Source organism: Lynx canadensis, chromosome D3 (genome assembly GCF_007474595.2).
Source record: "Lynx canadensis isolate LIC74 chromosome D3, mLynCan4.pri.v2, whole genome shotgun sequence".
Classification (NCBI taxonomy): Eukaryota; Metazoa; Chordata; class Mammalia; order Carnivora; family Felidae; genus Lynx; species Lynx canadensis.
In genome coordinates, this window is record NC_044314.2 from 28,251,023 (window position 1) to 28,268,111 (window position 17,089).

General features: G+C 41.6%; 1 protein-coding gene across 1 annotated transcript in view; it reads left to right on the top strand.

Moving 5' to 3' along the window:
- The window catches only part of EPG5 (ectopic P-granules autophagy protein 5 homolog), a 104,742-nt gene that overhangs the window by 55,030 nt on the left and 32,623 nt on the right, over positions 1 to 17,089 (top strand). The window contains 5 exon segments of the mRNA XM_030335806.1: positions 1,036 to 1,198; positions 9,871 to 10,013; positions 11,726 to 11,882; positions 14,813 to 15,007; positions 16,008 to 16,221. Of these exon segments, the coding sequence (XP_030191666.1) occupies positions 1,036 to 1,198; positions 9,871 to 10,013; positions 11,726 to 11,882; positions 14,813 to 15,007; positions 16,008 to 16,221 (872 nt within the window).

The following is a 17,089-nucleotide window of genomic DNA, read 5'->3' on the forward strand; positions in this document are numbered from 1 at the left end:
GAGAGGGGGACAGAGGATCCCAAACAGGCTCCGCGCTGACTGCCCCATGTGGGGCTCAAACTCATGAACCGCGAGATCATGGCCTGAGTTGAAGTCTGACACTCACCCCACTGAGCCATCCAGGCGCCCCCAGAGCAATCAACTCTTTAAGGTTTTGGTTCCAGCTTGCGGTCTGGCGAGAAGGAGCGGGTGTGGAGTGAATCTGTTTTATGAAGTAGAAGAGTCTAGTCTTTGCGAAGACACTGGGAATCGATCTCTTACTGGCTTTTTTTTTTCCTTGGCCGCTCTTGGTCCAGGCATTGATTGTGTGCACGTGCATACAAATGTGCACCCCCGCCAGTGTGCGCACACACATGCCTACACGGTAACATAACCGTATCAACACCCTTGTAAACAGCTTTGTCCATCTTTGACAGTTCAGTTTGAGTTGCTAATACCGAAGAAATCACTGGTGCTTACAAGCAAGGTACCCTTTAGAATGCTTTAATTAGGATGGATTCCCATTTGCTCTTGTATATTTAAGGGTCCATGTAAAAAACATCGTTAGTGTAATACAGATTCTAAATGAAGCTTTGTTCCTGGCTAAAAAGTTGTCCCACTTTTCCTTCCTTTTTAAAATTTCTTTAAAAAAAAAATTTTTTTTTTCAATGTTTATTTTTGAGAGAGAGACAGACAGACAGAGGGTGAGTAGGGAAGGGGCAGAGAGAGAGGGAATCACAGAATCCGAAGCAGGCTTCAGGCTCTGAGCTGTCAGCACAGAGCCCGACTCAGGGCTCTAACCCATGAACCTTGAGATCGTAACCTGGGCCGAAGTGGGACGCCCAACCGATTGAGCCACCCAGGCGCCCCTAAAACTTTTTGTTAAGAAAAAGAGAGGATTTGGGTAAGGCTGGGCACACACCTTTGGTCTTTTGTTACTATAGGATACTTGGTCTTGATGCTCTCTGATGCAGGCTGGGGGGAACTGGAAGCCTTTATCACCTACCGTGAAACCTTTCCGAAGCCTTTCTTCTACTTCCTGATGTTGTTTTTCAGAACTGCAGCTCTTCGAGAATCTCAGCAGGTTGCCCTGGATAGTGAGCTGTTGGACACAATGCCCAAGCAGTATGTTAATAGAGAAGAACAGACCACACTACATTTGGAGTGTAGAGGCAGTAGTGGTAAGAAATGCCAAGGAGCAGCAGTTGTAACAGTTCAGGTAAGATTGTTTAAGCTTCTTCTTAATTCAGAGAATTTTTAATTGAGTCCGTAATAGTGGCATATTGTTGAGAGAGACTGAAAGAAGTTTGTAGCACACGATTCACATCCTGAAACACTTAATACATTTGGGGGGGTGAAGACCCACACAGAGCTGATCATGTATTTCCGTAAGTGCTCGTGTGTCCGACAAGGACAGAAATTCAAAGAAAAGCATAATCACTGAGAAGATCCTTAGAGGGTTTTAAATTGATCTTCAAAAGACTTTGATGATGATGGTTTGGATTCTGTTAGAAGGAATGTGGGAATGGAGTCCTCTGGACAACCATTTAGGGGTCAGTGGCTAGGTCAGCCTACTTCAGATTGTTTTTGGGTGTGGTGGTGGGAATTCACATTGGAAAGGATGATCACTTGGGAGCTCCAACTGTGTGCTGTGGTCGGTGGGGAGCCACTGAAGACAAACGTGGGGGGGACGTGTGGAAAGCAGGTCAGTTGGATGGAGCCTGCCAACAGGCAAAGGAGAGACGTGCAACTCCGAGATTAGGAATTCAGCTGCCTCTTAGTGTCACCTTCTTGCACTGGAAAAACAGGCTTAATTAAGTTGGGTCTGTGACATTGAAAGGACTTCAGAATGGAGCTTAACTTTAGCCAGCACATCGTAGCACTTGCTTTATGCCTGACTCTGTGTAAACACTCTACAGAACTTATCCTCACGGCATCTCTGTGAGGTGGGAATTCTGGTTATCTTGTTTCCAGATGGGGAAGTAAAGGCATAGAAAGGTTAAGTTTCGTACCCAGAGTGACACAGCCACCGGGTGACAGAACCAGGGAGACCCGGGCAGGCTGGCTGCAGAACACAAGCTCCTTACTCGCTGCACCCTAGTCCTTCTGCGAGGGACTTCGGGTCCCCAGAGCTGGGGAGGAAATGCTCAGAGGTTGGCTACCGCATTTGCACAAACATAGCTCCTCTTTTTTTGTTAGCTTTTAGAAATCAGGGAAAACTTATTTTACTGACTCTTGGTTGTCTTTCATAAATTTCTTTTTGTGCTTCCTCATTTGAGCAGTTCTGATGTATTCTTCATCAGTCTCCTCGGGAGCCTGTTTTCTCTAAAATGTCTTCTCTGAAATAACTTATACACTTGTCTTTTTCGTTACCTTCGTAATTTGTTTTTGATAAAATAACATATTTGTATGCATCTAAAGTTAAGAAATTTGACATGGGATGTGAGACTCCCAAACACTGAGAGAATATCTTTGGCCAGGTGTTTTATAAAGTTAATTTTCTTTCAGTGTACTTTTCCCCCAGTTACTAATGTTTTAGTAACACTAGGTGGGAGCATTTAAGAAGGATCACTTGCTAAAATAATGGAGCTTGGAGATAAGTCTGCTGATTTAGGACCGAATTTGATTTGGTGCAAAAAAAAAAAAAAAGAAATGTATCAAGTTCTAATTAAAAAGGGTCTCTTACTACCAATCTGTGCCTTCAGAAATACGGTATTTTTCCATATTTTGGAATTACACATCTTTGCCAGGCTGTTAATACTGTACAGAAAAGGGAATTCTCCTAAGATGCATTTTATCAAGTGACTTGGTAAGATAAGTACAAAAATGTTTTTTCAGTTCTGGCTAATAGCTTGCTCTGTGAAGAGTCATGAATACTTACTGCCCAGCCAAAAACCAGTTCTCTTTGCCTGACCGCCTGTTAACTCTCAGGGTCTTGTTGTGGTGGGCAATACCACCGGGCTGACTTGGGAGCTTCAGCTCCCAGCCTGTCAGTGACCTGGCTTTTTCCTTTTCAAAAAAGTCATCATAATCTTGATTTGTCTGAACTCTTGAATTGAAATTTCTTTTATAAGCTTTTGCTTTGTTAATTCTGAAATAGAAAGGTATACTTTTCCTGAAATACCTTCTAAGTAATTCTGATAAGACAGAGATTGGAAAGCAGATGATTTAGGATAAGGACTCAAATGAATGTGGCTTAGATTTTATTTTTACAGACAACACAAAAAATATTTATGCTTTATTTTCTCAAAAGAAAAATTGGTAAATGCAAAGATTGCTTGAAGAAAAAAGAAAAAAAAAGGACAGAGAAGAAAAGGAGATTTTATAGAGACCTAAAGAATTTGAAAAAATAGCTGTGTTTTATGGCCATAATCTCTTTAGAAATATCTAAGTTTTCTTAAAAAGCACATTCTAATTTTCTGCTGGCCTTGCTAGTTTGCCCAGCACCCTGACTTTCAGTTCTGTTTGGGAAGATCTAGAAACTGGGAAACTCCCACTGATGGCTCCTGTCAATATTGACAACAGTATTTACTTCAGCCGTTAATTTTGCCTGATGATGCAGATGTGACAGAGGAATTGAAAATGTGAAGATGGCAGCTTTTGTAGTCTGATTTATTTTTTATTATTTTATTTTTCTTATTTATTTTTAAAAAAAGTTTATGTATTTATTTTGAGATAGAGAGCAGGTAAGGGGCAGAGAGAAGGAGAAACAGAATCCCAGGCAGGCTCCATGCGATCAGTGCAGAGCCAGATGTGGGGCTCAGACCCACTAACTGCAAGATCATGACCTGCACTGACATCAAGAGTCGGATGCTTAACTGACTGAGCCACCCAGGCACCCCATATTTTTCTTATTTTAGGGAGAGAGAGAGAGAGAGCGCGCGCGCACACAAGTGGGCAAGAGGGGCAGAGGGGGGAGAAGAGAGAGAATCTTAGGCAGGCTTCCTGCTCAGCACAGAGCCAGACTAGGGGTTTAATCCCACAACTCGGATCTTGACCTGAGCTGAAGTCAAGAGTCAGACGCTCAACCAGCTGAGCCACCCAGGTGCCTTGTAGTCTGATTTAAATAGGATTTCTTTGGAACGTTACATAGTAGTTGCTAACTAAGGTTGTCCAGGCGGTACTTGCTGGTTGATACTTCTAGGAATTGAAGATAAAAACTTTTTTTGGCTACTCATCAATAGCTAAGAGCAAGGTAGAGGAAAGTTGAAACTCTAGCTGCCATGAAGTTAGGACATTATGTAATCTATGCAAGTCAGTTAGGTTTGCTCTGAGTTTTGGCCAGAGATTGTACTTGAGTTTAAAGCTGTCTCATTACACAAATGGATGACTTTGGTTATGGATGTTGGGGAGGGAAGGTGAGTTCTGATTGTTTATTACTCATCAAGAAATTGTCTCTGGGAGAGCATATGTCATGCAGAGGGTAGGTTGTGTTGCTTTTATACATAGAATTATATCCTCTCTGTATGCGTGTGTCTAGGGACCACTTCATGGCTATATACAGTAGTTTTGATCCTGTTTAACGTCATTTTATTATCTGGAGATGTTGAACGTCATGAGGTCTCTTCTAGTCCCTCCAAATCACTAGCCACTTTGTAGTTTCCCTCCAGAATTCCTTTTCATCAATGCAACCCTTAGATTGCTGGTTGTGCTTGCGTCTACCCCTGATCCCCATAGTCATTTGTGACATTGGCTGCTTTTGCCTACTGTTCGTGTTGGAGTTCATAATCTAGAGTGGGTGTGTGAATGGTCTTTAGTGAGTCAGTGAAGTCCCTGAAAGTATATGGAATTTTTTTGTTCTGGATAGTTCATAACTTCAGTAGGTCCTTGGTAGTCTATGACCACTGAAAGGATTAACCCCTATGTTGCTGACTCCTACTCTGCTTTTCTAGTCCAGAATTCTCTGAGTTCCAGATCTAGATTTCCACCTGCCTATGTGATTTTCTGTGAATGTCCCATAAATACTTCAAACTCCACAGGTCCCAGCCTAATCCAATTTTTACCCTCCAAACCTGTTTTTCCTGTAACAGGAAGTGGGGACCTGGGCATCAGTGTCATCTCCCCACCCTCATACTCCCCATCTAGTTATTTTCCAAGTCATACTGGTTCTGCTTCTGAAATGACTTTACATTTGTTTCTTTCTCTTTGTTCCCATTGCCATTGTCCCCTGGTAGGCCCACATTACTTTTCCCCTGAACCACTCACTACATAAGGCTTCCTGTCTATAGACTCTCTCCCTGTCCAGTCCGTTTTCCATTCTGCCACATTCATCTTTTTTTTTCTTAATTTTTTTTTAACTTTATTTATTTTTGAGAGAAAGAGACAGAGCGTGAGTAGGGGAGGGGCAGAGAGAGGGAGACACAGAACTGGAAGCAGGCTCCAGGCTCTGAGCTGTGAGCACCGAGCTCGACGTGGGGCTCGAACTCACGAGCAGTGAGATCATGACCTGAGGTGAGGTCAGAAGCTTAACTGACTGAGCCACCCAGGCGCCCCTGCCACATTCATCTTTTTAAACACAAATCTAATCACATTTCCAGGCGAAAACCTAACATTGACTATCCGGTATCTAAAAGGAATAGGACCCTTCGGATCCCCCCATAATCTATTCTTGATGAGTTTCTAGTGGCATCATTTACCCTTTCCTAATCCCTGAACATTTTTTTTCTAGCCACATAGGCTTTTTCCATTCTCCAAACATGACATGCATATTCCTACCTTCTCTCTCGGGCATGTGCTGTTACTTGTTCTCCCACACCCATTCGTGAGCTCCTTCCTCTCATCCTTCCATGCTCGGTTCAGGCAGCATCTCTTGAGGTCTTTCTCAGCCCCTCTAGTCAGACTGAGATAGTCCCTCCTTTCATAGCAGCTTTTGCATAAATGCTGTTGTATTCACCTGCTATTTTTCCTACCGGTCTGTGAACTGCTGAGGAATAGAGTTCCTGCCCATAGTCATCTGTATTTCTGTACCATCTAGCATGGCTCCTGGCACATAATAGGTGCCCTTTCTCGCCCCTGAATGAGTCAGTGAAAACCACCAGTGCGTCAGCCACCAGCTCGTCAATCATGAGGTTATGTTACAACTTGTTTTGTATTATCATTACCTTGTCACACTGTTACTAGATTTTGAGTTGCATGAGGGTCAGGACCTTGTCTTATTCGTGTTTCTGTTGTTAATGCCTGACACAGTCAGTGCCATAGAACCAGTGTGTTTGAAGGAACGAATCGTAGATTTATATTCTTCACAAGTAAACCCCCTGATTTTAACTAGCTTTAGGGATTTTGTAGATATTATTTGGCTGGAAGGTGGAACCTTTTCCTACTGGAAATTAGCCGTCATTCTGTGTGTTTACCATAGGTCAACTTAATGCTTTCCATGTAGAATCTCCGGCCTCACACACTGCTGCACTTTTCGCTCTACTACAAATGTCTCCTAGGTGGTCAGTCTTGGAAGCGATAAGGATTGTCTTCCTTCCGTACACGAGATTATTTCCCAGCTCTGTTCGGAGCGCTTCTTATCACATGCTTGGGCACTCTCATATCCCAGGTAACATGCCGGTGACTGTTAATCTTCACAAAGTGGGGATGAGAAAATAGGTTCAGAGAGTCTCAGAGACTTGCCAAAACCACACAGCTAGTAAGTGGCTCAGCTGAAATTCAAGCCCACGTCTATTTGAACTCAAGACCCAGGCTTTCCCAGGAAGTATTGGGAAATGAAGCCATTTGCTTTTAGCTGTTTCTGCTCCAGCTTCTGAAGACTAGGTTAGCTGTACAATTCTGAGTAAGCTGGTCATGGCCATCATCTCTCTAAATTAACACGTGTACCATTTTCTCTCTCTGAGTTGGTGTGACAGGATCATCTTCTTTTTCAGTGATTAGAGAATTCATGGATTGGATCAATTTTTTAAAATCAACTTCATGGGGAATGACTGTATATTTTAAATATAAATTTTGAGATTAAAATGCAAGAGTATATTTTAAATATAATTTTAAATGGCTCATTTGTAAAGATTTCAAATTGTATCATGAACATATTTCATTGCTTAATAGAATTTTTCGTGAGGGAAAAGCCCTGGAAATTTCCAGCCATCTGCAAATGTTTGAACTATGTATAGCTTGTTTGGGGTATACAAAAGCCAAATATGTTTTATGGGAAGTGAGACGTGCTTCTTCTGTGGTCGTCTCTCCCAATAGAAGGCTCTAATAATTCAGTGATATTCCCTGAGGAAATGGGGTGATTTATAATAGGGTTCCTTTTGTTGGGCTTCGGTATTGTGGGGCATGTGTGCCAGACCCAGGATTGATTTATTATCATGTGAAAATTTTGCTCCATCCTAGAAATGAAAGATGGAAAAGACCCACTGAGGGCCTCACAGTACTGTGAGATCCGACTCGCTTCGTCCAGCTTGCACATGGCTTTGTCTGCTTACAGTGACTCTGGGCCCCCCCCCCCCCGCCCCCCATCCTCGCCGCTTTGTGCCGTCGTCTCCAACTTCTGGCGATTGTGAGCTGCCAGGCACTCAGCCCCTCTTCTGCCCTAGCGAGCAGAGAAAATTCTCTGTAGAGCTGGGAACAATGAGCAAAAATAAGTAGACTGGGAAATAATGAGAACTTTGAGGTGCTTTTGTGTGTGAGGATGTCTGAACTTTCCCACCTCGGTGCTTTGCCTTATTCCTGGGCATCTGTGGTTTGTCCGGCGTTGGGTGGCAGTTCTGCAGCGCCAGTCCCTTGGTCTTGATGGCATTTCCCGGGTGAGGGCACCTGTGTCCTTTCTCTCTTGTGCTTCCCTCCATCCTCACTGTCTTCCTCCCTCCCCTCACGTTCTTTCTTTTCCTCCCTGTTTGCCTGCTTTCTCTCCAGGCCATCCAAGGGCCGTGGCCCTCAGAGACCCCACCTCATTGCACTCGGTGACACGTTAGGCATCGAAACTGTGCAGACTCCTGACCACGTTTTAGGCTGTTCAGCATTGGTCTTTGATTTGAGAGGTTGGAAATTTAATATTTGTGTTGATGCATTATGTGGTCTAATGGAAGTCATTTAATCATCTTATCTTTCATTTCTCCAATAGTAGAAATTAAAATAATTGTTAACATCATATGTTCTTGGATCTTCACCTTCATGGCTTTTGATTCAGACTAACAGCTTATTTTCGTCTTTAAGTAAGAAGCTTTGTAAAGCTGTTTAATATGACATTGGTGAGTTTGATGGAAGAAAGTTATCATGATCATGAAAGCAGGCGCTCCGTGTACCGTCAGAGTTGTGCTATACTGGGGTGCTGGGTAGAACAAAACAAATAGCACCATTGCCCTCCAGTAGCCTTTCATCTGGAATTTACGATAATAACTCTGGCAGGGACATCAGGACCTCAGTTAAATACGTTTGTGAATTAAGTATTTACATTATTTACTAACAAAGGATATCTGTAATCACTGCAGAGGTGGCTAAAGACTGGGTTTGGGCATGTGTGTATAAAGGAAAATGTAGACCCTTTGCTGACTCAGTGATTGGAGGAGACCGTTGGAGGAGAGTGTAGGATTTAACATTCCCGCCTTCTGAATGTTCTCATCTCTTCAGCATTCTCTGCTATGCCTGCAAGATAAGTCCACATTCCCTAGCCTGCTCCGAAGGAGTCCCCAGGACAGGAACCCCGCTCCCTAGCCTGACTGCTCTGTGCTCTCCAGAGCACAGAGCTCTTCAGCTGGGCTTCTCTTTGCTGTCCCTCTGTCCTCTTGTCCCCCACAACTGCCACATGGGTTGTGTCTTTGTGTTGCAGCCTGGGCCTAGGATATGTTTTGTATCATTCATATCCAAAAGGGGACATCAAAATGTACAAACAAAGCAGCTATCACATAGGTCACTATCAATTAGTTAGAGAAAAGGGATATTAATAATCCCCTCAAATAGGAAAGACATAATCTTAAAGAAAGGCTAATTGTTTAAATTGAAATAGATTTAGTTTTTTTTTTTTTAAAACTCAATACTTTCTCCATTGTCACATCTTTACTGAGAACGAGTAAATATTTCATCAGTGACGAGCTTTCGGGAACCACTGAATCAGTCACTTGCTCTTTCATAGGCATGCAACTGATTGGCGCACTTCTTGTATTTTTTCATATTTTGTTGTTTTATAATTGGATATGTTTTCTTCCTTTCAAAAGGGCAAGTGTTTTATTAACAGCATCTATGTCGTGCTCTTTGTATGCTTGGCACACATGAGATGTGCACCCTAGTGGTTCAGGTTGACGTGTATGTGCTTTTTGGGTGGGGAGAATGGAGAGTGGTCAGGGCTCAGGGGAGGGGCTCAGTGGAGGAGACGCTTGGTGTGCTTCCAGGAAAACCTCAGTGGTAGAAGACATTGAGTCTGGTTGTTTTTTTTTTTTAATTTTTTTTTTTAAATCTTTATTTATTTTTGAGAGAGAGAGAGAGACAGAATATGAGCAGGGGAGGGGCAGAGAGAGAGGGAGACACAGAATCCGAAGCAGGCTTCAGGCTCCACTCTGTCAGCACAGAGCCTGACGCAGGGCTCGAACTCACAAACCGTGAGATCATGACCTGAGCCGTAGTCAGATGCTCAACCGACTGAGCCAGTCAGGTGCCCCGAGTCTGTTTTTGATGAGAATCGGGGAATCAAAACATAAGTGACAGAGAGCATATCCTACAAAAGACTGAACCAGTGATAAACTCGCTCCAGTTTGATCCTTCATGAAAAACCTGAGATTCTTGAATAGTTTTTTGACATTTTTTTCCCCACCCCTCTCCTATTCAACTGAGAATTTTGAGTTATAATATTAATTATAGTAATAGTTCTTCATCAGATGCTCAGTATATTTATAATATTTGCTTTAGGAACATAGCAAGGACAAAAAAGGTCTTGACCACTTTCATCTTTCTTAGTTTGAAGGTATGCATAAAAATGAAGCAGTAAGCCAACAGCTTCATGTTTTGCGAAAAGAAGTGAAGCAGTTGCAAGCAGAAGCTGCTAAACCACCATCACTTAATGTTGTGGAAGCTGCTGTTCACGCGGAAAACTTGATTACGTAAGTTTTGAGGGCATTATAATTTAAAATGCAATGTTGTTATTTTTGATAGTAATCATACATGCTACTATACCCCCAGACACCCACTAATTAAATTAGTACAGGATCAGCAAACAATGGCCTTTGGACCAAGTCTGGCCTGCCACCTATTTTTATAAATAAAGTTTTATTGGAACATAGCCATGTCCATTTATTTACTTAATGTGCATGGCTTTATACCACAATGGCAGAATTGAATAGTTGTGACAATTTATGGCCCATAAAACATAAAATATTTACTGGTTGGTCCTTTATAGAGTAAGTTTGCTGACCCCTGAATTATGAGATGATACAGCACATTGAAGTTCAATCATGGAGAGATTGAGTGCTTAAGTTTTATATCAAAGTTGCATTTACCCAGGAAGTCAGCATTGTCAGCTCAGATTATAGAGCAGAGTTTGAAGGGGAATTGCTCAGGGGAATTAGGTTCTCAAGTATAGTTGCCAGCTTGCATTTGGCCATCGTGGCTTTTCCCTTGGAGCTCCTGGCTTACCCTCAATGTCTTCTTTCTTCCTAAAGCCACCAGGGCATGACTTGGGAGAGTGGTTGACCCTGCCTTTTACTTTAAGGTGGTTCCACATTCTAGTACCAGCAACTAATCCCCCAGCAGATCGGGGTAGTGGTGTGTGGGGTGGGGCATTGAGTTCTTTTGTGGATTGGACCGGGGGTCCAGGGAAGAAGGAGATGAGGTGAATAAGAAGTTGATGTGTCTTTTCCTAGCAAAGGAACTCAAAACAGCCTGAGACTTAGAAGAGATATCTTTATTCTGGGATCTTATTCTATATAGAAATCTCTTTCTGTGACATGGGTTTTAAAATTTAGAGAGGGGCACCTGAGTTCTCAATTAAGCATCCAGCTTTTACTCAGATCATGATCTCACGGTTCACAGGTTTGAACCCCGCGTCAGGCTCTTTGCTGAAAGCTCAGAGCCTGGAGCCTGCTTCAGATTCTGTGTCTCCCCGTCTCTCTGCCCCTCCCGGGCTCATGCTCTGTATCTCGCTCTCTCTCAACAAGAAATAAAAACATGTAAAAAGAAATATTAAAAAATTTAGAGAAATAAGTAATTAAATTAATTAAAAATGTATATTATATAAGGAATACACAAAGTTAAAGAATTATGAATTACATGTAAAATATGAAACATTTAAGAATATTTAAAAAAAGTTTTTGTAATGTTTATTCTTTGAGAGAGAGAGAGAAAGAGAGAGAGACAGCATGAGCTGGGGAGGGGCAGAGAGAGAGGGAGACACAGAATCTGAAGCAGGCTCCAGACTCTCTGAGCTGTCAGCACAGAGCCTGACGCAGGGCTCGAACTCAAGGACTAGGAGATCATGACCTGAGCCGAAGTCAGCCGCTTAACTGACTGAGCCACCCAGGGGCTCCTAATAAGGGTAAGAATATTAATAATATATATGATTCCATCCCTCCCCCCCGGAGGACATAAAATCATTTCCGTGTATTAAAAATAAGTTGTTGGGTCAAGGTAGAAGATACTTACCTACCCCATGAATTTTTTTTTCCCCATGAAATATTTTTAAAGTGACATTTATTTGGGGGCTCTGAAGGACTCTTAAGAATATTGCCTGTGTGAGAAGTGTAGAGTACCACGGAAGTACTTGTGAGTCTGTATTCTCTTATTGTAGACCAGTAGCCTCACCTGTATTTTCCCACAGGGCCCTAGTGAATGCCTACAAGTTGCAGCCTACCCCTGGGGTTCAGAAGGTTGGCATTAGCCTCTTCTTTACTGTTGTGGATTATGTCAGTGATGAGACTCAGCGCCATCCTCCTACAAGGCAATTCTTTACTTCATGCATTGAGATCTTGGGACAGGTAAGGTAATTCTGTGTTTTTAGCCTCACTCACATATATTGAATCTCTGTAGCATCCTCATTAGTTATAGTGAGGGTTGACTTCAGACTTCTGTTATACGTTCAGAGTCTTACATAAGTCAGAAGCCCCTTTGAATTGTTGACTTCTCAAGATGCGATTAAAATTGTTGGTATAGAATTTTGCTTCCCATACAAGAGATATTAAGTTACTCATATTTGAAAGTCTGGGAGACATCAAACTTTTTCATATGCTTTTTGTGTTATTAACAATAACAAGCTCTTTATTATTTATAAAACGCTCTCCACTTCATCCTCATAGTGACTCTGAATGATTGATATCCTTCTCATTTTAAAGATGAAAACACAGGGGCGCCTGGGTGACTCAGTCGGTTAGGTGTCCGACTTCGGCCCAGATCACGATCTCACAGTTCATGGGTTCGAGCCCCGCGTTGGGCTCTGTGTTGACAGCTCAGAGCCTGGAGCCTGCTTCAGATTCTGTGTCTCCCTCTCTCTCTCTCTGCCCCTCTCCCACTCACGCTGTCTCTCTCTCTCTCAAAAATAAACATTAAAAACAGTTTAAAGATGAGAAAACAGGTCTCTAAAAAATGAAATAACTTGCCTAAAGAATATAGCTGGTCAGTGCTGGAGCTGAGCCTGTATCCCACGTCGTCTGTCTCAGTCCATGTTCTCTCCACCTCTCCACTGCTGTCTCCCAGTTGCTATTCTCCGTCCCCATTTCTTGATTTGACTTACTATTAAAAATACGGATATTTAACAAGGCAAGAGCAATGTATCCATGCACATTTGTGAAATATGTCATAAAGGAAAGGAAAGCCACTTGATGGAAAATATGTAAACACTAACCATATACTCTTACCCAAATTCAATGGAATGAGTCCTTAGTTATTAGATACTTATAAGGGGACAATATAGAGCAGAAAATAAAATAGATTTTTAAGTAGTTTTTTCCCCTTGATTTTAAAATTGATGTATGCTTATGATAAGCAATGCAGACAATATAAAAAGTGTAAAGAAGAAACATTTCTCAATTCTAACCTCCTGGAGATAGACACTGGTTACAGAGCTAAACATTTTATTATAGTTTATCTTGTGTATGTATGTTTATTAGTGTGTTATGTGTGTGTGTGTGTGTGTGTGTGTGTGTATGTAGAAATGATGTATCATTCCTATATACAGCTAAATAGATAAACTTCCTCAGAAATGGGCAAGTGCTATTTTGTAACCTCGTGTTTTTCATTCAAACACAACTTCTAGACATTATTCTGTGTTTATAAATATAGACTGATATCATGGTCTTTAATACATACTGTTCCATGGTACAGATATATTGTAATGTATGGAGCCCAGGGCCCTGGATGGATATTTAGGTAGTTTGTTTGTTTTGCTACAATAAGCCTGAGATAAATGTTCTTCCACATCTCTGTGAACTTGGACTATTTTTTCCAGGATAATTTCCTAGAAGTATGGTTGCTATGTCAAAGGGACTAACATTTGATGTATATTGTCACAGTGCCCTGTTCCCACTACCATAGCAGGGTTTGAATTTATTGCTCTCCATACCATAACCAGTGTTAAGAATGATGATTCTTTTAAAGTCTTGCTAATCTAAAAGGGGAAGTGCACTTTGTTATTATTTTAAGTTGGATTTCTTCAAGTATTTGTTAACTTGCATGACTTTTTCATATGTTTATTGGCCATTTAATTATTTTTTGTGATTTGCTAGTTATTGACCTTTGCACATTTTCTGTTGCAGAATTTCTTATTTTTTGATTGCTTTGAAGGAGCTCCTCAGACTATTAACCTGGTATCTGGAATATGTTCTAAATTGATTTTTCTACTTTGTCATTTTCCTTTTATTTTATCATACTTCTTGCCTTATAGAAGGTACAATTTTTGTATATTCAAATCTCTCAGTCCTCTTAGTATTTCTTTCTGCCTGTGGTCCAGCTTATCGGAGCTTTCCTGGCCCTGAGATTATTTAAATACTCACTTACATCCAGTACTTGAAACATTAGTGATCTTGATTATATATCAGTTGTTAAAGTTAGCTTTTTAAAAGTATTGAAAGCACATCTCAATAATATCTATAACCTAGAGGTTTTGTTTTCTTGACAAAATGTTGATACTTAGTGGGGGCGCCTGGGTGGCTCAGTAGGTTGATCATCTGACTTTGGCTCAGGTCATGATCTCATGGTTCATGAGTTCAAGCCCCATGTCAGGCTTTGTGTGGACAGCTCAGAGCCTGGAGCCTGCTTCGGATTCTGTGTCTTCGTCTTTCTCTGCCCTCCCCTGCTCGTGCTTTGTATCTCTCTGTCAAAAATAAACATTAAAAAAAAAATGCTGATACTCAGTAATCATGGTAGGCACCTTGCAAATTTCTGGGTTCAGATTATCCCAGTATTTTAATCTTTTAAAAATTCTCTATGACTTGTCCAAATCAAATTAATGGATTATCCAGAATTTTTAATATCACTTCCATTAAAAGTGTTAGGTTTATCTGTGATGATTTTAGATTTTTTTTTTTATTGTTCCACATTTTCATTTAGAAAACGTTCTGTTTGCCTTACACACTAGCCCTTAAAACTTGGTTGTATAGGGGCGCCTGGGTGGCGCAGTCGGTTAAGCGTCCTACTTCAGCCAGGTCACGATCTCGCGGTCCGGGAGTTCGAGCCCCGCGTCGGGCTCTGGGCTGATGGCTCAGAGCCTGGAGCCTGTTTCCGATTCTGTGTCTCCCTCTCTCTCTGCCCCTCCCCCGTTCATGCTCTGTCTCTCTCTGTCCCAAAAATAAATAAACGTTGGAAAAAAAAAAAAAATTAAAAAAAAAAAACAAACAAAAAAAAACTTGGTTGTATAAATAAAAGTTGGGGAGGGGAGAATTTGGTGACATTTTCCCTTTCTGATTCTCTCAAGGTGTTTATCAGTGGCACTAAGTCAGAATGCAGAAAAGTACTTGAGACCGTTCTGAAGAATAGAAGGCTGTGCTCTCTCCTGTCCCCTTTCTTCACTCCCAATGCTGCACCTGCGGAGTTCATTCAGCTCTATGGGAAAGTGGTGAAGTTTCTAAGTGAGGACAACAGTGATATGATTTTCATGCTGCTGACCAAGGTGAGATGTGATTCCGTGCTGATGCCATCACTGAAACGTAGGATCTAGTGTCGTTTCCACTCTGTAGAAATGAAAGGCCCCCTGGAGTTCTGTTTCCAGGTAGACCCTTTCCGCATTTTGTATCGTCTTCAAGCAGCCTTTCCGTGTGGGGGCAGTGGTTGTGTCGTGTAGGGCAGTCTTATTCCTCATAGTAGAGAAAGGACTTTGCTCCCGAGCCCTCTTTAGAAACAGTACAGCTTTGAAATATTCATAATAGTAATTTAGTGCATCCTTCTTTTGACTATATCCTGAATTTATGCCGAAAATGTGTTTGATAAATGAGTTGTAATATATCAAAGTCTCTCATATTTGGAATAAGCCAGATATAAACAAATTGCCTTTGTCCTCATTCTGAGTAGAATATTAACTGAGACCTAGGCAATGAATTTACTTTGCCACTTGAGAATTACAGAGCCTTAGTGATTTTGCCTTCAATTGTATTTCTCTGACATCCATAAATCATAAAACCTAGGCATTTTTCTTTAGGGCCTAGAGACTGCTTTCAGTCTGTAATGGGGGAGAACAGGCTTTATAGTTGGGAATTCTGGAAGGTGATAGATAACAACACCCTGAATTTTTATTAACTGAGATAGGTAACTGCCATAGACACAGAAACACGGCTCTTTTAGATGGAGACAGTCGCCTAAGTGGCTGCTCTTTTTTTTGGCAGAGTGTGGATTCTTGCCTAGGAGGGAAAACTTAACCAAAAGTTTACTATACAAAAAAGCACACGGAACCGAGAAAGCTTTGTCCCTGTGGCCCAGAGCGCAGAGATGGAGGCTTCCGGGTGCCTGTTAATTATTGACCTCCGCTCAGTACTTGATTATAAATTCTAGTTTCAGTTTTTGTAAAAAGCCAAATGCTCAGTGGTCTTTGACTTTAAGTTTGCACATCATCTTCTCTACTTCAGCTAATTTCCCCGTGTCAGTAAAACTGCTTCTTGTTTCTTTTTTCTTTTTAGTTCGATCTTAAGCAATGGTTAAACGCCACTAAACCTCCTCTGTCTGATCGTACCAGGCTTCTGGAGTCCATTCACTTGGCACTTACTGCCTGGGGCCTTGAACCAGATGAAGATATTTTGATGCCTTTTAATCTTTTCTGTAAGCACTGGACTTACCTTCTTCTCTACCAGTTCCCTGACCAGTACAGTGACATTCTCAGGCTGCTGATGCAAAGTAAGTGGCTTTTAATTGTGACTGATTAGATTGCAGCGAATATTTGATATGACATTTACCATTCTATGGATGTCATCTAAAAATGTAGAAATAAGACAAGTACGCAGGAGTTTAGAATTGCTAATTTTTACCTAAAGTGCTTGACAAACCGAAAGCTGTTTGTAGAAGAGGGCAGTGATTGTCTTAGTGATTGTCCTAAACGTTTGGATGGGTCCTGATTCAATAAGGCAGCACTTAGTATGTGGTGTTGGGGTCCACAGTCGTGCACCCACCTCTTTCCCTTGACTTTGCAACCGTCCTGAACTGGGCCGGGGTAGACATGCGCCTGCTTCCTCTGTTGACTGCAGATTTGGTGAGAGAAGGAAGTTGCTTCTTTGCAATATGTTTAAGGTGCCAGTCGGTTTCTCTGTAGGTCCAAATAGTGGATACATTTTGGTTCCCCTCCCCCTTAATTCTTTGACTCATGCTTGTTTGCGAGTAAATTTTACCTATATATAATGGCAGACTGTGTTTATATTCGCCAAGGGACTGAGATGTGTTCAGTTTTCCACAGCCCCGCTCTCCCATCTCCCCACCGCCCTGCATTTTTCACTGGAGTATTGGAGATTACAAGAGGAGTAAAGGTTGTTAGCGTTTTTATTTTGGGAATTTCATTAGGCAGGAATTTTACTGAAGTTTATTAAATGAGATAGTATTTACTTTTTTTGTGCGAACTTCAGATAGTTTATAGGTGTAATGGAAAACTAAGATTTGCTTCATGCCAAATCTTTGTGTTACTTCATAGAAACCATTTAATGGGGGCGCCTGGGTGGCGCAGTCGGTTAAGCGTACGACTTCAGCCAGGTCACGATCTCGCGGTCCGTGAGTT